This window comes from Dendrobium catenatum, unplaced genomic scaffold, assembly GCF_001605985.2.
Source record: "Dendrobium catenatum unplaced genomic scaffold, ASM160598v2 fragScaff_scaffold_1226, whole genome shotgun sequence".
In the NCBI taxonomy this organism is placed as follows: domain Eukaryota; kingdom Viridiplantae; phylum Streptophyta; class Magnoliopsida; order Asparagales; family Orchidaceae; genus Dendrobium; species Dendrobium catenatum.
In genome coordinates, this window is record NW_021319688.1 from 287,046 (window position 1) to 312,791 (window position 25,746).

Sequence of the window (25,746 nt, forward strand, 5' to 3'; positions counted from 1 at the left end):
TCATCGAATATTCTTATTTTTCATTTCTTTTGGCAATGATGGTGGTTTTCATCTCTTCTCTCAGTGACTGATAAGACATCAATGCTGACTCTCGACATCCTAATACTACATTTTAACACAATTTTCTAGTTAAATGACTTATTATTTTCAAATTATTTTTAAAATTATACTTATTTAATTTTTATACACTATTTTTTTAAAATATAAAACTATAATACCATGTCCAATCCGTGTCCGTGTCTTATATTTTCAATAACACGTGTCCAATGTCCGTGTCGTGTCGTATCCGTGTCGTCGTGTTTCGTATCTGTGCATCCATAGACAGCAGCCACTCTTGTACTCTTATGTAGATGAGTACTTGGAGGAAAGAGATAAAACTGTTAGCAAAATTAAAAGAACACCTTCTAAGGCCCAACGGGATTATGAAGCAACAAGCTGATGGGCGTAGGAAGGACATCTAGTTCGAGATCGGGCAAAAAGGTTTTTTTCTTAAACTTTGACCTTATGGACAGAAGACAGTGGCCAATAGAAGAAACGAGAAGCTTGCTCCAAGATAACTAACGGTGCTATGAAATCTTAGAGAAAATGGGGCAGTGCATATCGGCTCTAAGTTACCCCACGGCTACTCTACACCCATTTTTCATATATCACAATTAAAAAGAGCATTTGAGATTGGTTTAAACGGATTGAATTTACCCGTCCGCTAACTGAAGATCTAAAAAGTAAATATTTGGAACCCATGAATTACAAGGGATGCGCCAAGGAGATGGAGGATTCAAAGAGGTGTTAATCAAGTGGAAAGAGCTTCTAGATTATGAAACAACCAGGGGGAACCTATGAGCAAATCAAGCAACATTTTCCTTCTTCCACCTTGAGGATAATGTGGTCTTTTGGGAAGACGTGTATTGATAGGTCGGTTCACTCCGACCTGGGCCCAAACCGAACCGACTCAAGGGGGTCGGCGTGTACCAGAGGCGGTGCAAACGCCTCTCCTTGCCACCTAAGGGGTCACCCACCCTCTTGCTTCCAAATTGGGGACGCAATGGGGAATTTAGTTTCTAAATTAAATGCAAATATGGAAGTAGGGAATATTTAAATCATTATTTTATTAGGAAAGGGCGAGGGGGCGGTGAGAGGCTTTAAATAGAGATGAGGGGGTAAGGGAAAAGGCATGGTTAGATTTGTGTTTTCTTGAGTCTCTTGGAGTTTTGGGCTATAGACCTAGCGTCTAGAGATTTGGAGAGACAAAATCCTCCTTTCGAATAGAGAATAACTTGTAACTTTGCTTTTGTTCTTTGCTTTGAGTTTTCAATAAAGTTTTGCTTTGTTTTCTTGTTCAAGCTTGGTTATTTTGCTGTTTTTTTGATCTAATTTGAATTATGATTGCTTGCGAACTCAAGTAGGATCCGGTAGGATTACTTGCGAACTTCAAGTATTTCCTATCCATGGGGTTTTGCTGGAACAAGATGGGTTGTGGAATTGTTGGAACAGAAAAAGTAGGAGGAAATGTGACTGTTTGGCGTTAGAGTTGGGTGTATAGTTACAGAAAGCGGCTAATTGGATATGTGAGACTGGATCTATAATGAGATGAGGCCGGTTGAGGTGGACTGGACGACGGACGGGTGGACACAGTAGGGAGGTAGAGGGTGTCAGCGCAAGGATTGGTCTTGGTCACGGGCGCTGGAGCTCTGGGTCGGCGTGAGACCAGTGGCAGCCGGTTGGTTTGACAGAGCGCAAAGGCCTTGCAGTGAGGATGAGGTCGAGCCGACAGAATGCAGCAAGGAAAAATCTCTGATAGGAAGATGGATGGCGGAACTAGCATCCGATTAGATGAGATCGGTTGGAAGCGTGCAAGCAGGGTTGATCGGGTGCTATCATGGATGCTGGCTCGAGCGGCTGCAGGATCATAAGAGGAAGATCTGGTGTTTTGATGGACTAGGTGTGGAGGCGGATGTGTTCGTTGGGCATCAAGGCTAGGTTGGATCGAGTGGGTCTTTAGTAGGGGTGAACAGTGCGACGCCAAATATGGCGTCGCACTGTTCATCGGCGACCGTTTGCCGTAGAAAATAGCGCTCCACTGGAGCGATGTCAAGCGCGGCAAACAATCGTTTGCAGATCCATTGGAGATGCCCTAAGACCCACTCGATCCAACCTAGCCTTGATCCAACGAACACATCTCGCCTCCACCACCTAGTCCATCAAACACCAGATCTTCCTCTTATGATCCCTGCAGCCGCTCGAGCCAGCATCCATGATAGCACCCGATCAACCCTGCTTGGACGCTTCCAACCGATCTCATCTAGATCGGATGCTAGTTCCGCCATCCATCTTCCTATCAGATTTTTCCTTGCTGCATCTGTCGGCTCGACCTCATCCTCACCTGCAAGGCCTTTGCCTCTGTCAAAAGCAACCGCTGCCACTGGTCTCACGCCGACCCAAGCTCCAGCGCCCGTGACCAAAGACCAATCCTTGCGCTGACACCCTCTACCTCCCTCACTGTGTCAAGCCCGTCCGTCTCCAGTCCACCTCAACCGGCCTCATCTCATTATAGAAATCCCAGTCTCACATTCCAATTAGCCGCTTTCTGTAACTATAGCCCAACTCTAACCAAACAGGTCACATTTCCTCCTACTTTTTCTGTTCCAACAATTCTCACAACCCATCTTGTTCCAGCAAAACCCCATGATAGGAAATACTTGAGTTCGCAAGTAATCCTACCGGATCTACTTGAGTTCGCAAGCAATCATAATTCAAATTAGATCGAAAACAACAATAATAACCAAGCTTGAACAAGAAAAACAAAGCAAACTTTATTGAAAACTCAAAGCAAAGAACAAAAGCAAAGTTACAAGTTATCCTCTATTCGAGAGGATGATCGTTCTCTCCAAATCTCCAGACGCTAGGTCTATAGCCCAAAACTCCAAGAGACTCCAAGAAAACACAAATCTAACCATGCCTTTCCCTTACCCCCTCATCTCTATTTAAAACCTCTCCACCGCCCCTCTCTCCCTTTCCTAATAAAAATAATGATTTAAATATTCCCTACCTTCCATATTTGCATTTAATTTAGAAACTAAATTCCCATTGGTCCCCAATTTGGCAAGCAAGAGGTGGTGGACCCCTTAGGAGGCAAGGAGAGGCGGTTTGCACCGCCTCTGGTACACCCGACCCCCTTGAGTCGGTTCGGTTTGGGCCCAGGTCGGAGGAACTGACTTATCAATACCGCCTTCCCAAAGAACCACATTATCCTCAAGGTGGAAGGAGGGAAAATGTTGCTTGATTTGCTCATAAGGTTCCCTGGTTGCTTCATAATCTGGAAGCTCTTTCCACTTGATTAACACCTCTTTGAATCCTCCATCTCCTTGGCGCATCCCTTGTAATTCATGGGGTTCCAAACTTACTTTTAGATCTTCAGTTAAGGTGACGGGTAATTCAGATCCGTTTAAACAATCTCCAATAGCTCTTTTTAATTGTGATATATGAAAAATTGGGTGTAGAGTAGCAGTGGGTGGTAACTTTAGCCGATATGCTACTGCCCCAATTTTCTCTAAGACTTCATAGGGCCCGTAGTATCTTGGAGCAAGCTTCTCGTTTCTTCTATTGGCCACTGTCTTCTGTCGGTAAGGTCAAAGTTTAAGAAAAACCTTTTCCCCGATCTCGAACTAGATGTCCTTCCTACGCCCATCAGCTTGTTGCTTTATAATCCGTTGGGCCCTTAGAAGGTGTTCTTTTAATTTTGCTAACAGTTTATCTCTTTCCTCCAAGTACTCATCTACATAAGAGACAAGAGTGCTGCTGTCTAAGATGCACAAATACGGACACGACGACACGGATACGACACGACACGGACATGGGACACGTTAGTTATTGAAAATATAGGACACGGACACGGATTAGACATGGTATTATAGTTTTTATATTTTAAAAAATAGTGTATAAAAATTAAATAAGTATAATTTTAAAAATAATTTGAAAATAATAAGTCATTTAACTAGAATTTGTGCTTAAAATGATTAGTATTAGGATGTCGAGAGTCAGACATTGATGTCGTTTATCAGTCACTGAGAGAAGAGATGAAAACACCTTCATTGCCAAAAAGAAATGAAAATAAGAATATTCGATGATTGGGTATTAAGTGCTGACGTTGATTTGGTGTTGTGGATAGGAAATAAGAAATTTAGTTTAAATCCCGCCAAATACAAGAAATTATATTTAAAAAAAGTAATAAAATATTTAAGATACGGGTGTCCGACACACGTGTCCAATTTGTATTTAATATTTTTTAATCAGACACATTTTCGGCGTGTCTGACACGTGTCGGAAGAGTGTTGGACGGGTGTCATGTCGGATTCGGTGTCGGACACTGCACGCCTCTTTGAGGAGAAGTGTCGGTGCATCATAGGTTGCTGTCAACATCAACACCGCCGTCATCACCTCATCGCGAAGGTATAAATTCCTCTAAACTTAAAAATCTCCAAAATTCTTGTTTTCGGCGCTCGCGGCACACTAGAAAACCACTTATGCATGCTTTCTCTAGCATGGCAGAAGAGAACCTGGTGCGGCACTTGCGGCAAGGCAAATGAGCCTTGTGCATGCTTTTCTCTAGCATTACATGGATAAACCTAAGTACCCGTCTGATGTGCTGTACAACTCATTTGCAAATTGAAATACAATCTTGCAGGCTAAATGCTGAGAAAAATTTCAAATTACAAAAAAACAAGATGAACTAAACAACACTGCCAATGTGCAATAAATGAAATACAATGCCACATCATTGGATCTGCAATACTTCTACAAGCAGACAGAAAATATCTACAAGCTCCTAAATAAAATGATGTGCACACTCAAATGAAAATCATTTGCATATATGCTCGTTGCAAAAAATACACCCCCTTCATGCATCGAAAGAGTACTGACACATTCATTCATGCATACACACAAATAAGTATATACACTCATGACACCGCATACGTATAACTACTACACAAATACGTTATGCAAAAAATACATGTAAAGGTATACACTTGCATGGGCATTGACGAGCGTGTTGTAGGTATACATGTGACGCCTAAGGATGCTACCCGGGTCAAATAATAAATTGAAATTCAAGCTCAATCCTGCTATGCAAGTCATAAGAGTCAACACAACTCAAACAATTAAATAAATATATGATCACGATATCAAACGAGATATTTGTTTTATACGTTCATATTAGGCTTTAAGACCTTCTATAAGGAAAATTTATTTTCAAAGGCACAAAGCATACAACGGACCCGATCCTATCGACCACAAACACTTAAAAATGCCTCCCAAATATCCCTGAAAATTCAAAATTCTAAATAATACCAAAATTTAAAGTATTTAAAACTAAATAAATCATCAAATACTTAAAGCAAAAAATAACCGTCACCCTTCGCAACAGTTTGCCGAGATGGACAAATTTAAAAATCACTTTAGCTCACAAAGAGTCAGTGTCTATTCAATAATATCACTAGGATTCATTCTCAATCTATCTTTTTCCAGTAAGAACATGGCATGTGTCCTATAACTAGGGGTTTCGCCGCTAAATGGCACACAGGTAAACGGTTATGGCCGAGACTCTCTTAACTCGGTGGTTTTATCGCCAAATGGCACCGATAAATTACGGTCATAATCATAGCATGCATGTTCCCTAATAGCTTCAAATCCTTATGTTATGAATCAATAGGATATGACACAAGAGATTAGCTAAGGTGTATTCAAAATTGTCCCCTTAAATAAATATTCATCTAGGTCTATGTTAACTTTATTTTTCTCCAAACCCTTGGTCAAAGAGGTTAACCTGATCAATTTGACCAGGCCAGGCCCCAAGACCCCTCTCATTCAATTCAGTGGGTCAAACCAAATCTGTTAACCCTAATTGACCCATACACTTTCTTTTGATTTCAAATCAAATACATAGCTTCTCAAGCTCAGATCTAACCTCATTTGGACTCAGTGGGTCAGACCCAATCCACTGGGCCCTGACCCATGTCCTGGGTCAACCTGGTTGACCCAATTAGGCCTAAATGGGTCAATTCAAATTCAAATCATTCCGAGCCCTATCTTGGACTCAACGCACACCCTTGGACTCATTTGACTAGGTTGACCAAGTTAACCTTTAACTTGGTCAACCGAAGTCTTAAATGGGTCAAATTAACCTATTTAAGCCAATTGAAACTCATTCAATGCATTTAAAACCCTTCCTTTTGTTCCCTTGGCTCAAATCTTGTCTAAATTACCTCCTCTCCCTCTTAATTAGCTCTAGATTAGATCCAAGCCGTTGATCCTACGGCTAGAGTTATAAATAGGGAGTTTAGGTCAACCTTAGGGGGACTTTTTAATCGTTCTCTCTCGATAGACCTTCTCAGCTCTTGAAATTTTGTGAGAGAGCTCCCACGACCTCCCTCCACCTTTCCCAACCTAAACCCGTCTGCCAAAGCTAGCCGGTGGCAAGATCTGGCCAACCGAGGTTAAAATCTTTCCAAAGGCCAAATTCGTTCGATCCAGAGCTCGTTTGATTGCGGTTTCAACTAAGAAAGCGTACGAGGACAATCTATAAGCTTAACCGTGTCGAGAATTTAAAGATCCAATGACAAAATTCTTCAAAAACCCTTAACCTAGGTCACTACACTTAGGGTTAATTAACTTTCTGTTTAGCATGTTTTAAGCAATGAAACCTATACCCCATGAATGTTGTTCATGTCTAGTGACTAGGTTTAAAATTTCATCAAATTCCATCGTGTCATTTGCCAGAACGAGACAAAAAATGAATTAGAGCTACGAGTTACGCCTTTTGCTCACTCGGGATCGATCCGGACCGTTGATCCCACAATCAATGTTCGGGATCTGGTTGTTTCACGGTGCGAATCTACTGCGTGTTTCGATCCCACGGTCTCGCTTTCGGTATACCAATTCCTGAATGCCACGTCGAATCGATCGTATTTTCGTTCTCTTTAATTTAAAATTAATTTTGATTAAAAATATTTTATATTTTTTAAATTATGTTATTTATTAGATGTTATCTATTTTTTAAATAATAATTAGTTATAAATAACTTAAAATATTATATAAAAAGTAAAAAAAATCTTATTTTTAAATTAATATTTTATTTCTTTTGATAATTCATAAAAAAATCATTTTAAATCCAAAAATTATGTATAATATCTTATATTTTTCAAAAAATTATGAATTATAATTTAAAATTATTTTCAAAAGCCAAAATTTATTTATTTTTGCATATTTCTGTATTATTTAATTAAGTTGCTATTTAAATATTATTTAAATAATTAATAGCTTAAATATTTTGAAATTTCAAAAAATATTTTCTAGGAGCGAGGATAGATCTCTAATTGATATGAATCTTTGAACATTTAAACTTAGTGACTTCATGAACCTCACAAAATTTTCTAGAAATTTTTAGGACCCTTTAGACTCCTTAATTAACAAACCCTAATTTACCCGTTAATTAGACCCTAATAACTTAAAAAAATTGTAATAAATTCATTTTAACTCAAAAAATTACCCATAAGACCCCAAACTCTTCAGAATTCAATTCTTAACCTTATATAATTAGGGCCTTTTAATTAGACTTTAATTTGAGCCGTAATTTAACTTTAATTAAAATTCACCATTTTGTCTAAATTAAATAAGTAAAAATTATTAAAAATTTAAATTTTTTTCAAACACTTGGGAACACTTCTTTAGATCATTTATGACCTTTGGAGGTGATTTAAATCAGTTTGGAATTATTTTGGATCAAAACTCCTAAAGCATCCCTAATTAAGTAATTTTAATAATTCAATAATATCCTGAAACTTCGAAAATTCATAACTTGACCTAGAAAGCTCCAAATTCAACAAACTCAAAGCCTAATTACTCTTTTTAAGCCCTAATATTTAACTAAAATGCTAGGACCCCAAAAACTAGCATATTTCCAATATCGACCTTTTGGACCCCCCTTAGCCTAGTATATAAGAGGATCCTGAACTTTTTAAAATTTGCTAATGCAATTTAAACTCTCAAGATGACTATCCTAAGCATTAAAATGGATCAACGAACTAAATTAATTAAAATTGATCACAATTCATTAATATTTAAATTTTAATTAAAAGTTTCCTTTCATACCTTTAACAAACATAAACTTTAGGCAACTTAAATTAAGTACCCTACATATGACCTATCTGAAGCCACACAAGCCTACTACACACACATAATTTTGCTAGGGCACTACTTCTAGCTCTAGAATTAGGGCTAGTATTTACTTTTTCTACTTTCTGTGTTGTGATGCTTTGTGTGTGACACGAATGCTGATTGATTGCTTTGCTCTGTTGTGTTATGATTGCTCTTTACTTTATTATATTTATATACATTGATTATGCTAAGATTTGTGCGTTAGACTGCTCATGGGCTAGGGCTGCTTTGATACTAATCCGATCTTATGCATGTGGCCACGCTCATTTAGCGCTAAATAAAAGGGGAAAAAATAATCATTAAAGCTTTAAAACTAAGGTTATTTTATGCAGATGCTCCAAAGACTATTTAGCCCCCTTTAAACTAAAAGAGCGTGGTTAAGCGTGTTTATTTTTCTGCATATATATAATTGTTTGTGATGTGGTATATTGAAATGGCTGTGATTTCTATTAGGATAATAATGCATGAGTTTGAGTTTAGATTTTCTTTTTCATAATATAATTTATTGTAATTTGTATCGAGTTGTGAAAGTCTTCAAAAGTGATGCATTTCAAACACTCGATACCCAAAAAGAAAAACAAAGACCCTTTATAGGGAATTTCTTAGTCATTTGGGTACCCTTCCGGAGGACGAACCATACGGAGCCCGAAAGAGACGATCCAAATGGAGGTGATCTGGAGAATGACAATCCACTTGAAGATGGAGACTTGAAGAAGAAATATCTTACTTTTAAGATTTGCGTCATCCATTAGGATTAGAATTTAGGATGTTGTCGTTGGGACCTGAGCACTATTACTTTTTTGTAGACCCTGGGTTGTATTTATACGACACTTGTCGTAGACTTTCTTACTTTATTTTTTTGAATTTATATTGATGTATTTATTTTCTGTGTAATAGAATTTGCCTGCTTTTTTATGTTTCTTTTTTGCATGTGTTTGGCCTGATTTTCGCTAGGTTCTTTAAGGACTATAAAATATTTTTTTACTCGTAATTAATATTCAAAATTTTAAGGTTTAAATAACTTAGAAACTTAATGACCTAAGAAATAGCCGGAATCGTCTGGGGTCGTATACATATTAATGCATTCTCTCTTTTCCTTCTATAAGACACTTCCTCGCCTACGGGTAGAGTCCGGATAATCTGGCCTATGAGGATGAGGTGCCAGACCTTGGAAAGTATAGCCTTTTTCTAAATATTATTTTTATAAGCCTTTTTAAAATTTTATGCATATCTAATTTGGAGACTTCAACCAGCATCCATTGCATTAAAAACAAATTTAATTAAAATTTAATTGCATTAGTTCTAGGAGCATTCACCCTACATAAATCCAGGGCCAATTATGAAACTCTAATGATGTCGACCCTACTTCCAAAACACTAAACTACCCACCCATCATTCATAAAGACTGGACAACATGGATTTTACACGCTTAGGTGGTTAGCTGACTTTCCTTTTTCAGACAGGATATAAGCTCAGGTGCATTAGTTAGGACACGGGTGTTAGTGTTGGGTAGAACACTAAACACACCTTAGATCTAGGATTCAAGGCTACTACACTGGGTGTTTCGTAGTAGGCCTAAACGGTAGGTAAGTTCCTTTTCTTCAGTGACTATAAATCCTACCTATCTACGTCGCATGGATGGCGCCACTTCCATATTTTCCCTCCGTATGCTTTGAGTGTGTGATTCTCTTTCTCTTGTTACTGCCTTAGTCCCTCTGGATGTTGAGATGAGCCGTGCATGTTGACTAAGCCACTTGAGCCCTTCTTTCCCTTTGAGTAGGAACTTCCTAGTCCCCCTTTGTGTGCCAATCTCTCTTGTATGGGAAGAATAATATCGAATCCTTAATAGAGAATTTTCTCGGGCCCTAGGCTCGAGATTAATTAACCATGGGGGCTTGCGCCCGCGCCCGTGAGAAACGGAACTCCACCATCAAATAAACCCTACTCGAGCTGATGTATCGGGTGGGGTAAACATGTTGCTACGATCAGGTCGTATATATTACTACCCATCAGGGTGTGCTGGTGAGGGCTTCTATCCTCAATGGTTAGTCATATGTACGATCTAATCTGCTCTTCCATTGGCCCGTTTGCGAGGAGCGCGGAGACCTACGATCGTTTCTATCCCTCGGGTTGGAGCAGTCATACCCTTTGCACTCTGCAGCCAGTGGTCTCTTTTTGGAGGTCCACAGTCTACAAGGTACCATTGGACAAAGCAACCCATGGCTGCTGACAAGGATCTTTCTGTTAAGTTGGGTCAACTACCTTCTTTGATTAAGTAAACTAGGGACCACGATGGCCTGGGATGACAGAACCATGGGATTTTGATTGGGCTCATCATCATTTCCCCCACTATTTGCTTTTAAGTATAAGATGGTGAAATTTCTAATTTTAAATATCAAATATTCAAATACCTAAATCATGTTGCTACTATGCACTAGATAATATGTATCTCTACATATTTGTTTAACGACTAGCCTTAATTGAAAGTTCTCTCTCATTATCAGAAGTGGTAATTAACTATAGAGGCTTGTGTCTATGAAAACATGAACTTAGATCATAAAGTCCTCCCAAAATGAGGGCGAAATCTCTCGGTAGTGTTTTATGCAAAACCAAATCTGCCTTGTCAGTAATGATTCATTCTTGTCGACCCGATAAAGGAAGAAAGGGGTCCACTGAGAGGCCAAGGTGTGAATTTTTGGAGCCCATAGAGTAAATATATTGTCGAGAATATCACTATGATTCATTCTCAATTCTTCTCTTGTCAGTAAAGAAGTGACACGTGTCCTCTAACCGGTGGTTTTGCCACCAAATGACACTACATGTAAACGGTTATGAACGAGACTCTCGGACCGGGTGGTTTTGCGCCAAACAACATCATTAAATTAAGTTCATGGTCAAAGCCCGTATGCTCCCCTACGATGTTAAATCATTGAGTAATTAATCAATAGGATATGTCCGATAAGGCACTAAGCCCTCTGTTGACTAAAGTGGATTCAAATTTGTCCCTTTAGATAAACATCCACCTCAGGTCTACAAGGTACCCTTGGACGAAGGAACACATGGCTGACGACAAGGATTCTTCTGTCAGGTTAGGTCAACTACCTTATCTAACTAAGTAGACCAGGGACCATGATAACTCGGGATGACGAAACCATGGGATCTTGAGTTTAGGGGTCTATCATCACTCCCCCCACCATCCGCTTTAAGTGCAAGGTGATAAATTTTTTATTTTAAATATTAAATATTTTTAAATACCAAATCATGCTACTACTATATGTCGGATACTACATATATGTTTGACGACTAGCCTTAATAAAAAAATTTCTCGTTATCAAGAGGAGTAATTAACTATAAGGGTTTGCGCCTATTGAAAACCTGAACTCGTATTATGAAGTCCTCACAAAATGAGGGAGAAATCTTTGGGTAGTGTCTTATTCAAAACCCAATATACCTTCTGAAAAATTTCCTCAAAACTTAAGTGTTAACACTCTCCACAACAACCCGAAAAAAGAAAATGGGCTGCAGAAAGGCAGGGGTGTGAATTTTCGGAGCCCACAAAAATGTTGGTCATTAAAAGAGAAGCATAATATTAAGTTAAGTGTTGCTGAGATGAGGATGCTCAGACGGATGAATGGATTTACTCTTAGAGAAAGGATATGAAATGAGTATATCCGTGAAAAGGTTGGAGTAGCTCCAGTGACGGATAAGATTAGAGAGAATCGCCTTAGATGGTTTGGTCATGTAAAACGGCAACCTTCCGATGACCCTGTTAGGAGAGTAGATATATTATATTTGACCTATGTAAAGAAAGGTAGAGATAAACCTAAAAAGACTTGGTTAGAAAATATTAGAAATGACTTTTCTTTATTAGATTTAAATGAGAATTTGACTCTTAACAAGACACAATGGAGAAAAAAGGATTCATGTAGCCGACCCCACGTAATGAGATAAAGGCTTATGTTGTTGTCGTTGTATCATATTGGTAGGCTTCATTGAAATTTTTCAGGATGATAAACAATGCAAACACTCTTTAAGTTTATGGATTTCAGTACATCAAAGGAAGGCACCATTGACAATCCTCACATTCTACAACAATAAGAAGTCAGAAAGACCATCATTCTTAGTATCAGATGATAGAATTTGTGGATCCCTCTCAAAACGCCAAGAAGACAAAAACAATTACCTCAATGGTGCAAACAGCATACTGAGAAAGTACTGCAATCAATATCGTCATGCCAACCAACCAGGCTATTGCAGTAGTGAATCCAATTACGCTTTCAGCATCAGAAACCGTGTCATCTGTATCATTTTCCTGATTATTGTCAAAATGAAACAGTTTATCTTGGTTAGAGAGAACAAGTAAACTGGCTAAATCTGATCAAAACAAAGAAGGCATTACAAATAATATGATTTCCTACCATCAGAATTTGACTAAAGATTTACCTCTTGCGGCTTAAATAGATGGCCATGGGTTTTCAACTGGAAGAAGAGGTATGCAACGTAGGCAGCTAGCATAACAATGCTGGTTGCCCTTGAAAATGCCAGAGTTGGGGCTGTAAAGGAACCCTCGTCAGAGTTCACAGTATACCTGAGCATCAGAGGAAGCATATGACATAGTGCACCTAGTAACAGGAGAGCTGTGTTCGCATCGGCTTGCTTCTGTAAGAATATGGAGATCATCAGCTACTGATCAAATACTGTTAAGTGTCTCATTAATTAAATTTGCCACATACACGATCAAAACGCTGCTCCTTGCTCAAGTTAACAAGTCCACCGCAAAAAAAGGATGTTCCAAGGACAAGAAGCAAATTTGAGAGGATTGAACCTACTAGAGAAAGCTTGACAACTTCAATCTTTCCCATGTGCAAGGCAAACAAAGCTATGATAAGCTCTGTCGCATTCCCACATGTAGCATTCAAGAGACCACCAACTTAAGCATTGAAATAAGTTATTAGGTAAACAGAACAAGGCCATTTTAGAAGATTAAAGAATCTAATGCATCCATATAAAGAGTGGCAAGACAGTGATTGCTATTACATACCAGTAGGACCGGTGTAAAATGAAATTTGCCTGCACCATCAATCCAAACAAAGGACAGGACATGAGTTTTGTAATAGAAATACAACAAAAAAAGACAAAAAACACTAATTGAAGTTCCTGAAGTAGAACCAACAACTCAGTTGTTCTTTAATGTAAATAAAGGTTAAGGATGAGAATGAGCACCAAGAAAAACAAAAGAGAATCTAAAGGACATCAAGGCTGTATGCATTATATAAGTAACACTTACACTTTCAAAAAAAAAGTTACACTTGGAGCAACTGAAGAAATTATAACATTGTACAGGAACTTTGAAAGTCATTTGCTAAATATATAATTGAAATCCAATTTTAGAAATCAAGTGTTTCATTTGAATAGCAGGAATCAACAATTTAATTTCCAAATAAACTAGCACAGTGAAATAGCCATCAATAACACATAACAAACGAAGTTCAACAACCGAAAAGTAACATATCCAACTATGTAAGAAGCCTTAAATATGAGATCAATTGAAACCTACGGAAACTCACATCGCCACTAAACCTAGTTGAACTGTAGATCCAAAGCTTTACAGAACAAATATAGTACGAATTCATCAAGATTTGGACAGATGATATTGAAGAGATTAGCCATTACTCAATTGGAAAAACACTTATATTTCTCATGGTTAAGTATTATTATTCATTTCATTGGAAATGAAAGGAGACATTATTTTTGTTAGGATTTGACTCAATAATATGTTAGCCTTAGCATAAATTTTAAAATAGATGATTTTAGGTCCTGTAACAAGCCCCTGCCCTGGAGAAAATTCTCTTCAATGAAGAAGTTTTCACGAAGAAGTTTTCACATATGATTTTTCTTATTCCTTTCTCTTGAGTTTTTGCAGTAATGGTTCAAGAATTCTACTCTGGCTTCTACTACACGCTGAGGCATCCTTTTCTCTGACTTCTGGCACATGCTAAAGCGTGGTTTCCACTTCTCTGGTTTAAAGCATACGCCTGAGCGTCATTTTGTTCGTTAACCTCTCGCTAAATCGGCTAGCTTCAGGTACACGCTAAACCTCAACTGTTCTGAACATCTTGGATTTTCTGTCCAGCAATAAGCACAAATTTGCAACAAAAACCGACCACTTTCACCATCAACATTAACCACCATCATTGTCATCGCTTGGTCGGCTATCACCGTTGCATCACCACCGACACCATCATGCATAATTCAATTTATTCAAAAGTCAATTAAAATAAAAAACAACATATTTTTAAGATACTACATGTTATATTTCATATAAAATTAAAAATAAATTAAAATTAAAATATAAAAAGTCAAAACAAATCGCAAACTATCCCTTGTTGTCTTTATCAATAAGCAATTCCTCATAAAAACTTAAAATTTTCCAATAATTTATTTCAGAGTCTAATTAGGAATACGATGGTCATAAAGTAGGAGATCAAACGGCCTATTTATTCAAGGATAATTTTTTTATTTTCAGTGAGGCCTATTTTTATAAATAGAGCATAAGGTCTCATAATTTAGTTGGTTGACGATGGAATAAAGAAAGTCTTTCTTTTGTCATCCCCTCTAGGTTTGATTCTTCCCTTCTCTTAAGGTTTATCAATGTTCACTTTCTTTCTACTTCATATTTTCCTTCCTTTTGAGGCATTCATTATTCCAATCTTCTCACTCATTTTCTTCTCTCTATCTCCTCGATTCTTCCTCTAGACTGAATTATCTTTCTTTTTTTTTAATAAAAAAATCCACTACAATCTTTGCTTTCATCAATTTGCCCCAGACTATTAGCAAAAGAAGATACATTAAAGGCGGATGAAAATGCTTTCTTGATGATACATATAATTTTGACTAATGAACTCTTAACAATAGTTTAGGAGGAACCAAAGATGAAGGGGTTGCAGCTAAAGTTATATCTTTTCACATGACCAAACTCCTTTCCACCAAACTTTATCAAAAGTAAAGATGTAATAAGCTATGCCCATTAAATCACATCTTAGTGAACTTATTTCCATATTAAGGATTTATGGGAGATTGATGTGATGATAGATGATGAGAATCAAGCTTCATTACTATTTTATGTTTGACCTCCCTCTTATAACCATTTTTATGATACCATATTATGTGGTGAAGGTACCATCAACATAAAAGTGTTCAAAATGCACTCCTTTCTAAAACATGACTTTCAAGATGGAGGGAATAACACATGAAAATTCAACTAAAGGATTTTTGGTTGAGGGACCTAGTTTGAAAGGTCAGCATCTACTCATTGTTGACTCATGCATTAAGAAACACAAAAAGGGCTAAAATCGGCGACGTGAGCGACAGTCGACAGGCGACGCATCACTAAAGTACTCAAATGAATTTCGATAACCAAATGGACTATGTCGTTGTGATCAGAACACCGAATTTACCTAAGAGGGAGCCCCTCACAATCGAATTGGGCGAAGATCAAAATCGATGATCTACACCCGAAAATGTTGTGTGATGCTTCCCAAATGACGTCTGATCGCAAAACGGGCTTTGTCGTTGAATTCAGAAATTCGAAACATTCAAATTATATAAAAATGACTGTAATATTGCGTAGGTACCTCACGTGAGAAAACAACATGGATTTTGAGGCGACGTACACAAATTGAGGCACAATTTTTTTTTCTTTTTACTTGTCTGCTATAATAATAATAATAATAAAAGACACCCATACCTACTATTTAGTGTCGATGCCGCGCACACTCTTCCCACATTCTCTGCTCAGATCTCGCTCGAAGAAGCCCACAAGCAGCTCGCTCTCGTTATTAAAGCAAGAGGAAAGGCAATTGTTTGTTTCTTCTTCCCGCACACGAATGATCCAACAAGCCTCCCGATCTTCTGTTTGAGCACCTACAATCAAACTCTAGCCTCCGATCCTGCGTTCACCTCACTATAACCAAACTCCAATGAGCTATCCCACACAAAGAAGACCCAAGCCACCCATTTTCCTCTCCATATTATCATTATTGTTATTATTTAAAAGATAAAAAAAGGAAAAAAGAAAAAGGAAAGAAAAAAAAGAGAAGTTAAAAGAGAAGAGAACAAAACAAAAAAGAGGCTTGTGCCTTTTCGTCATAGCCTTGACATCGTCGTCGTCGCCTCACTCACTAAGGAGCTCGGTGCAATGCTTGCAGCGAAGCAGGTGAGCCTTGTGCACGTTTTTTTTAGCATGACGGGGTTAAAACTTAAGTACCCATATGCTCTATTAGGCCAACGAGGAAATTTGAAAGTCTTTCGCGTAGGTACCCTTGTAACATATGCACACCTTTATTGGCGTGGTGGGGTAGAAGACCACAGCCGAGATGCACCCGACACCGACCATGCATATCTTCTTGACGTGGTGGGAAGGCCTAGACTCCCAAAAATTCCCCAAAACTGAGAAGACGCCGAGAGGCTGTCAAAATTTATACTAATAAGGAATCTGACTTAAGCAAATTACATGGAACCAAACTTGCAACCAAAATCACAGGGAACTAGACCTAATGCTTAAAATAAAGTTGTAATTCACAAAATAACAAAAATCAAATAGAAATAAGTGAACAAAGGACTTGTGATGGATAAATTTCAACATGATTCACCCGCAAGCAATGAAATTGAAGGGAATGTATAATCTGATTGCAAGCAAGTACACAAAGCCCTTAACAAATATTGTAAATCACATATGAATGATAGTAGTTGATGTGTAACACTCGCATCTGTCATGAAAGCAAATACACTAATCTTCTGCAAGTAAAGGAGGTTGGCATGCAGTGAATATGTTGATTTGTTAACCAAGATATGTTCAAGGAGTTCAAAGCAAACACAGTTTGCATGCAATCAATGTCATCCAATTGAAAACAAATGTGAAAGCCGCCTGCCAACAAAAACATTAGACATGTTATAAGCACGACATCCATCCTACAAATATATCCAAGCAGATTGCAATGAATACAATGATATGCGCATGGGTAGAACATTGGAGATATGCAACAAATATAACCTCCCGACAATCAATATCAACTTACGAGCAAACACATCAAATCTCTGCAAGTAATGAAGAACGATATATGATGAATATGACAAATTCCTGACAAAAAAATAGATAGGGGAAATGCAATGCATGCGGCACACCATCTATGAGCAAGGGTAGAAAATCTGCAACAAATGTAAGCACCTATGAGTAGCACTAGAGGATATGTGATGCATATGATAGTTTTCCTATGAGTTAGGGTAGCGAGATTATGGCAGAGCGTACGAACTCATGATGCATCCAACAATCCCATTTGCAAGCCATATTAGAATATTTGCACTTAATGCAACCCGCCCACGGGCAGTGATAAGAGTTGGTGACTTCTGAATGCCTATTGCTTGCGTGCAAGCAACGATAGTAAAATCTGCACTGCATGACAACCCCATCTTCATAAAACAACAAGTGACCCGTAGCACAACAATACAGTTCACCTATAGACAGAAGCAAGGAATTCGTAATGCCTAGTTATCATATCGGACAAATCAACTTACCCGCAAATGACGACGAGGGATTCGTGGAGAACGACGTAGTCTGCTAACAACACGAGCACAATCTCCCAATGTCTAATGAACAACACTCCTCTACGGGCTGTGATGGATGATATAATAACCCAACGAGGCAACATAAACTAAGCAATACATGCAACAACTGAAATCTAATACGCCTTCACGCCATCGGATTCGTAACACTCGTACAAGCAAACGTAAGACATTCGTAGGCCCTTAAATGGAATATTGCGCATTTCCCAAATAAAAATCACCTGCGCAATTGATTATATTTAAAATTTTCAAAATGCCCTCTCATGCATCATAATATAATTTACTCAATTTAAATGCATTGTCTCGAGGAACGTGTCACTGCTTTGAGAAGAATGCAATAGCCTCAAAGAGCACATGACATCCTCGAGAGATGTGCTGCCACCTCAAAAAGCGCATCATTATATTGGAAAACACAATATTCTGGCAATGTGCATTGAAATGCATATTAATGCATTAAGAATATGCATACGCATCATACAAATGCTTTGGAAAGCCTGCAAGTATACAGTACAAATGCATCATGAGTGCATGTCATCTGAAAATGCATTATGCATTAAGTTATATATAGATATATCAGGCATATATCTAACATGCAAACAAACTGTGAATATGTGCTATGTAACATGCAAAATGCATCATGTAAACACATCATCCAACATGCAAAAAGGCACTATGTCATAATAGCGCAGTTTGCCAACATGCAAATACATTATACGCTACGTTAATGCATTAAGCCACCATGCAACATACAAAAATGTCATGTAAGCACATTAAGTAGTGCGCAAATGCATATATTATTACACATGTATACATGCAAGCATATAAATACATGTGTAAGTAGGTCAACATGCAAATGAATACATGAGCGCGAATGTGGATATGTAGATATGTTATACGAATCCACTGCATTACATACATATAACCACCTTATAAATACACTCAAAAGAAGGTACCCGCATGGGACTCGATGAGCATGATGTATGTACACGCGTGGCGTTTAAGGATGCTGCATGGGTCAAAAAGTGAACTTAAGTTCAAATTTGATACTCCTCTTTGAATGGACCGAAGTTGACATGGCTTGAACTAACGAACAAATACATAATCGAAGTGCCGATCAGAGTATTTGATTTTATACGTTCATATTAGACATTCAAGATCTATCACAAGAAGGTTCATTGCTAAAAGCATAACACTCTTTGTTCTTAATATTCGTGTGATAACTCATAATATCGGTAATCGAACTCGGTCTTCTGTTAGCAGGCGAACCGAATTGACACGATTCAAATGACAAATATACAACTTATTTAAAACCTTGATGATGGTCGTGTGGAATGCAAATCTCAACCAGAGGGTTTAATTCTCAAATACCTATCAAAGATCTAAACCTCCACATCTATTAATAATATTAATATTTAAAATTGAAATTTAGTCATCTAAACTTAAAGCAAAATACATCCACTCTCCTTAATAATTTGTCGAGGTGGACAAGCTTGAAAATCACTTCAACTCAAAAAGAGCGAATGTCTAGTTGAGAATGTCACTAAGATTCATTCTCAAACAATCTCTTGCCAGTAAGAATGTGGCATGTGTCATCTAACAGGTGATTTCGCCGTCAAATGGCACCGCAGGTAAAGAGTTATGACCAGGACTCTCTGAACCAGGTGGTTTTACCGCCAAATGCACCACTAAATTACGGTCATGGATAGAGCATGTATGTTCCCCAATGATTTTAAATCTTTGAGTAATGAATCAATATGATATAATCGAGATGGAACAAAGCCCTTTGTTAGCTAATGTGGACTCAAATATGTCCCTTTAAAAAAACATTCACTCCAAGTTTACAAGGTATCCTTGGACGATACAACCCATAGCCGCCAACAAGGATCCTTTGGTCAGATTGGGTTAACTACCTCCTCTGACTAAGACTAGAGACCATGATGACCTAGGACGACAAAACCATTGGATCTTGATCAGGTCTATAATCACTCCCCCCACCATCCTCTTTAAGTGCACGGTGATAAAATTTCAATTTTCAATATCAAATTATGTGTTACTATATGTTAGGTACTATGTATCTATTTAGTGACTATCCTTAATCAAAAGTTCTTTCTCGTTATTGGGAGAGGTAATTAATTATAGGGGCTTGCGCCTATAAGAAACTTGAACTCAAATCATAAAGTCCTCGTAAAATAAGGGCAAAACCTCTAGGTAATGTATTGTTTAAAATCCAATCTGTTTTCTGAAAATTTACACCATAACCTAAACTCGTTAAAACTCTCCTCGTACATAAATAAAAAGAAATGGGTCGCAGAGAGGCGGCGGGGGTGCGAATTTTTGGGGCACACACTCATGACAAAAGTAAGTCTCTTGGCAGAACATCACTTATTTCTATTGCAATAGGAAGGGGCACATCAAGAGAAATTATCAAGCTTTGAAGAGAAAATATCAGCATGCCAAAAACAAATATAAGATAACAAGTCAACAAATGCTAGTGCCCTTACAAATTGATTTGATGTCGATTTAAATGAAGTTTTTTAGGTAATTGCTAAAGACATGCAACAAACAATTGATTTTGTTCAACTTGTTCATAGTGATTATGCTTATATAGAAAACAATTCGATGCATAAGATGGTCTTAGCACGATGAAGTTACAGATGCATAACGGTGTGATTCGGAAATTGGCCACAGTTTACCATACACAAAACCTAATGAAGAATATTGTATGTTTGAGTGAACTTATGAAGAATGATTTATCTTTTTCAGGAGAAGTTGAAGCCCTTAGAATTTGTAACATTATTAGTAGTCATGTAGGCCCATAGAATTGGACTCTATTTAGTAAAAGATGCATCATCAAGTGGAGCTACTTCAGTTTCATCATCAACATGGATAAGCATAATATGAAGGACAAAAATCGGAGGGGATCAACTTCATGCTGCAATCTAGCCTAAAACAAGATCGTATCAAGTTACATTTAGAATAAATGGACAACCACTTCAAAGTACGATTCAATGGCATGTGACCTCCAATATTGGTGGACTCGAAGTGCAACAAATGTGCGACCTCTCAAAGGTATGTATATATACATATATTGACACAGGTATAAACACTATTGCAGGTTCTGAAATTTAAGCAAATTATCAACACCACATCAAGGGTATATTGATGGCTAACGGCTTTCCTGATAGCCCTGTTAGACATGACACATTTCGGCTTACACTAATGGATCATTAGATAACGCTCAGGACTACTTTGACATTTTTGCTAGCTGACTGTGATAAAGACGGCTTAAGTTGTTCTAGCTTTCACATTTTCTTGCGTGTGAGGTGTTTATCATCAGGAAATAGTTGTCCATATAAATTTGATTTTAAGACACCCAGGTTAGGCGTTCTTAAAAAGAGCTTTGTTGCGTCCTGGAGTATTCGCGGCGGTAAAGTATATAGTTTAACGTCTTAGCATTGTACAAAGATCCAGCACACATACAGAAAAAGAGAGGGTGTAGCATTCATAAGAGGCACCAGAGTTTTTACGTGGAAAACCCCTAAAAAGGGGAAAAAACCACGGGGTCTGACCCAGTTTGAATGAATCCACTAGTATTTGTAATCGATTACAAATGAGGCCCTTCCTTGGGAGAAGGCCTTGGCAAATTAATGGAACAAGTTTGGTTGGAAGTAACTAATCTCAAATTACTACTTGGTTGAAAGTAAATTTAGCAGGGTTGATAGTGATTTCATTTTCACTTATTTTGCATTTGAAATAAAATCCTTAGATTTGAGAAATTTGTGAGATTAGAACCGATGTCGATTTTTAATTACATCAAAATCTAGCAAATTTCATCATTTTGTAATACAAATTGTATATTCACATGGAACTAAATGAGTTTAAGGTAAGATTTTGTCTCCCATTTTTCTTATGAATACTGGGAAACCAACCACCAGATGACCTTATCTTTAACTGCAGAAACTAACATAGATTTCGAAAGGATTACATTATATTTATCAAATGAATAAAATGAAGAAAAAATTGCTATGTAATATGAACCATTAAAACATCTACAAGGCCTTGCTAGAGATAAAGTTTATCTTAGAATCGAATGGGAAAGAGACAAGCAATAACTTACTCGGTGAGAAAGCTCAGACGCTCTGCAAGAGGGATTAAGCCCAGCAAACTTAAAGCAAATACCCATGTCTGCAATAAGACAAAATGAAAAAAATTTAGGTAATTTATCAACGTAATTTTTCAGATAAAAAAAGAAGTAAAATCCGATTACAAGTAAGCAGTTAAACTTAAAAGCCTTGAATGCCGAATAAACCCTAAAAAATTAAAATCGATTTTCCTAACATTTAGGCGAAATATGATGAACTTCCGATAATGAACCGATTTTGCTTGTAAGAATTTTCGCTTGTCATTATTTGAATATTTATTTTAAGATTTAAATCACTTAATTTAAATAAGATTTTAAAAATATCAGATTATATATTTAACTTAATTTATTTATATCTTTTTTGGGGACATAATTTATCTATATCTAATTTATAAAATTATTAATTTAACTAACCATTCCTTTTTAATTCTAATTAGATAAATTAAATTATATTTATTATATATTAATATTATAATTAATTATTAATCAATAAAATAAAAAAATTATTAAATCTCTAACCTCTAAATGTGAACTTATTTATTATCCAATTAGTTGGTTCTCTTTCTTATGCCAAATCCTGCCAAATGGGATTTAAGCGTCCCGTAAATCTCATGGCAGATAAATCCTCCGTTTCCCTCCTTTTGCAGTAAATACCGAATTTACTAAATCCTGTAGTTCGGCGGATTTACGGGATTTGGCTGAAGAAGCGCGCCGAAGGGAGAAAATGGATACCTTCGCAACGAGCGAGCTCCCTACGATCCAACAGAAGAACGGCGACCAGTCGCGACTTCCGATCCGACATGAAGGAAAGTCGTCGAAGGAGGCGAATAAGTTTTTTAGTGGCTTGTTCAAAACTCTTACCTCTCACGCGAAGCACAGGCGAAATAGGCCTACAGGTCACGGCTAATGGGAAAGAAACTTTTAACTTTTTTTTTTTTTCCTTATCTATAGTCTTTATCTATGATCTCTTCTTAAAGCAGCCCAGGGTTTGCTTTTCCTCGTCGCCATTTCTTCAAAATGATGGCGGTAGTTTTCGCCTTCAAAGGTAGCAACTCAAGTCTCAAGCCCTGCTACTCACACTGCCTATGTTGCCCCAATATTCGTAATCGTTGATTTGTAAATATTAAACTCCATATCAACACGAAACAACTAAAAAAAAAATCCAGAGAACAGATATCATAGCTTAAACTAAAATGAAGGCAAGAAAACGGAGAAATTGACGAAGCAGGAAAGCAGAAGCGACGGCTCACCCGTCCAAACCTCCAGTTCTGTGCAACAAAGGCAAGCGGCACCGCCAAAAAGAGCACGAAAAGCTTTGTCCCTAGTAAAACCTCCTGGAGATTAGTCAGGAGATTGCGGAGAACTCGGCAACGGACCTTGGAGACGAGCGAGTTGTCCGATTTCTTGCGCAGCGAAGAAGATGACAAATTGTGCGCGGTGCGTCCGCGGCCATGACTTTGGCGAATCTCCTTGGTGAGCCCTGCTTCCACGCCGCTTGCGTCGCACAGCCCGGTCTCATACACCACCGAAGCCATCGCCTCCTCTGAGTTTATTTTCACAGAAGCAAATCGTCGAACATGTGGCTGGCGAAGTTTGCCCGGGAACTGCTTTGCAGTTGCTACGCGCCGTACTGCCCAACTAGTCTTCTTTCTCAGTCGTTGTCGGACTGGCAATTAGGAGAGCTACATATAACGACTTTGACGGAGGCGGAGCAGTGAGGAAGAAAGCTAGATGCTTCTTCCAAGCTTCCAGTATTTGCCAGTGACGCTGCCAAATATATAAATTTGAAATCCACGAAATTTGACCATTTTAATTAATTTTACGAGTGTGAGAGTCCCCACTCTCTATAATTTGAGAAGTGATTTATCAATTGTACAAAATATAAATTATCAACATCTACGTGCCCAATGTTAATTACAGTGCCAATGCCACCATCTCAACATGCTTGCCAAAGATGATGAGTATTGCTATTACTGTTGATGATGATGTTTCGACTTGGTATTTGTGTAACAATATACGTGAGTGTGGAGTCAATAATGGACATACCCATTCATACTTAACTTGATTGGTCAGTGAGTACGATTAGGAACCCCTCAATCCGTACTCGATTCCCCTCGAGCGATAACATCTTTTAAGTGAAACCCAATCAAGTGCGGGCCATGAGATTTTTGAAATATGTGTCTCTTCTAGGTCAGCCGAGAATTAGTCACACCGACAAGCGCCTTTTCGGAGGTGACAGCGGGTGGATACCAAATTCCAAAAAAAATAATAATAATAATAAATAATGGACATCAATATCGCGAGTATTTGGTGTTAACAACAAGCATTTTCGTGTTGAATGCGCCGAGTGTTGACATTGGTATTGACAATAGAAGTTGAGCTTTATGCACATGTAGGACTTCACAATAGTATTGAGAATAGAAGTCAGTGTTGATACCTATCATAGACATTGGCATAGATATCGATGATGAATATCGAGCTTATTGTGACATTTTGTGTCGAAATTCTTTGACTTTGTGGGGAATGTCACCTTCTAACAGGCTTTAACAATTAAAATTTGTTGAGTTAATAAGACCACATGATTTTCTCATTAAAAATTTTCACATTAGAAAGTATAGTATTCTCAATTCTCTCGCATCTTAATTAGTATTTATGTTGGGGGTATTAATCTAAGATTTATGAAACTTTTTGGATCACCATAGACTTCTAATTTATGAACTATTTGTGAATTACTCGACATATTACAAAATATTTCATTCTTTCCTAATGGCATTGCCCATTGTTCTTCGAAAATTGGAGAAATTATTTTGTACGGTGATCGGACGCAGAAGGCCGCCGTTAGGAGACCAACCAGAATGCTTCACGTCAGCGGCACAGAGCCATTGTACCGAGCGGCTATACTGAGCGAATGGGTGATGTGGCGCATTCTGGTGGGCCTCTGAATGACATTCGACGTCCGCACAAAATAATTACTCCTAATATAGAACATGAATGAAGACCGCAAGCAACGAGAAGGAGAAATGGCTCTCAACCCCATGAGCATGAAGACAAATTAATTCTAAAAAAAGAAAAGAAATTGCCTGTCACTAGAGAACAAGAAAAAATATATTAAATGAGAAAAAAAATTGAAAAATATAAATTTGCACCAATTATCATCACTGGATTGCAACAAAACTTGCAGCTTGCCAAACAGGAAAGACACAAAAAAAGGACCACCGAGAAAAGAGCATCCAAAGCAGTAGCTCTTTTAATTTCGTTAGTAATATAATATTGATTTTGAATTTTGAGCCCAAATTTTCTTAGGTTTCTTTTCTTCCCATGGTAATAAATTAAGCCACAAACTATTAAATAGAGACCATCTTATACCCCTACAGATGAGTCATTCTGCTCAACAATTGAATCCAAAACCTGACTAATATTAGGATGGAGCAAGTATGAAGAGAGGAAGGGTATAAGATTGCATGGTATTTGAAAAGATAATCACATTTAAAGAAGAGATGTCTGATACTCTCAAAAGAAGAATAATATAGGCTCGTTTTCTTAAAATAAATGTCTAGTTGTACGCATAGATAAGATCATGGATGTAAGGAATGTCTGAGCCACTATAGAGAAGAGGTTTGCACGTATCTTTCCAAGAAATCATATATAGTTTCCAAGCACAACTTCATTGAGATATTTAATGCAAGTTTTAGGCAAAATTTCTCCCTTAATCTAATAGGCAATAGTGTTGAACATAGTGAATTTTAGAAACTATAGCCTCCTGACCAAAGATA

General features: G+C 37.7%; 1 protein-coding gene across 4 annotated transcripts in view; it reads right to left on the bottom strand.

The window, feature by feature from the left end:
* The window catches only part of LOC110112392 (vacuolar cation/proton exchanger 1a), a 26,485-nt gene extending 2,637 nt beyond the window's left edge, over positions 1 to 23,848 (bottom strand). For 3 of the 4 annotated variants that reach the window (XR_002305023.2, XR_002305024.2, XM_020844604.2), the window contains exons 1-6: positions 23,224 to 23,848; positions 21,950 to 22,017; positions 13,253 to 13,281; positions 12,945 to 13,141; positions 12,655 to 12,870; positions 12,395 to 12,523 (exon numbers count right to left, since the gene is read on the bottom strand). Coding sequence is in view for 2 of the 4 variants with exons in the window: in XM_020844604.2 (XP_020700263.2) it covers positions 12,395 to 12,523; positions 12,655 to 12,870; positions 12,945 to 13,141; positions 13,253 to 13,281; positions 21,950 to 22,017; positions 23,224 to 23,508 (924 nt within the window). In the remaining 2 variants the exon portion in view is untranslated. The remainder of the gene's footprint in view (positions 1 to 12,394; positions 12,524 to 12,654; positions 12,871 to 12,944; positions 13,142 to 13,252; positions 13,282 to 21,949; positions 22,018 to 23,223) is intronic. The other variant, XM_028699274.1, reaches the window with a different exon arrangement.
* Between the last annotated feature and the right edge of the window lie 1,898 nt (positions 23,849 to 25,746).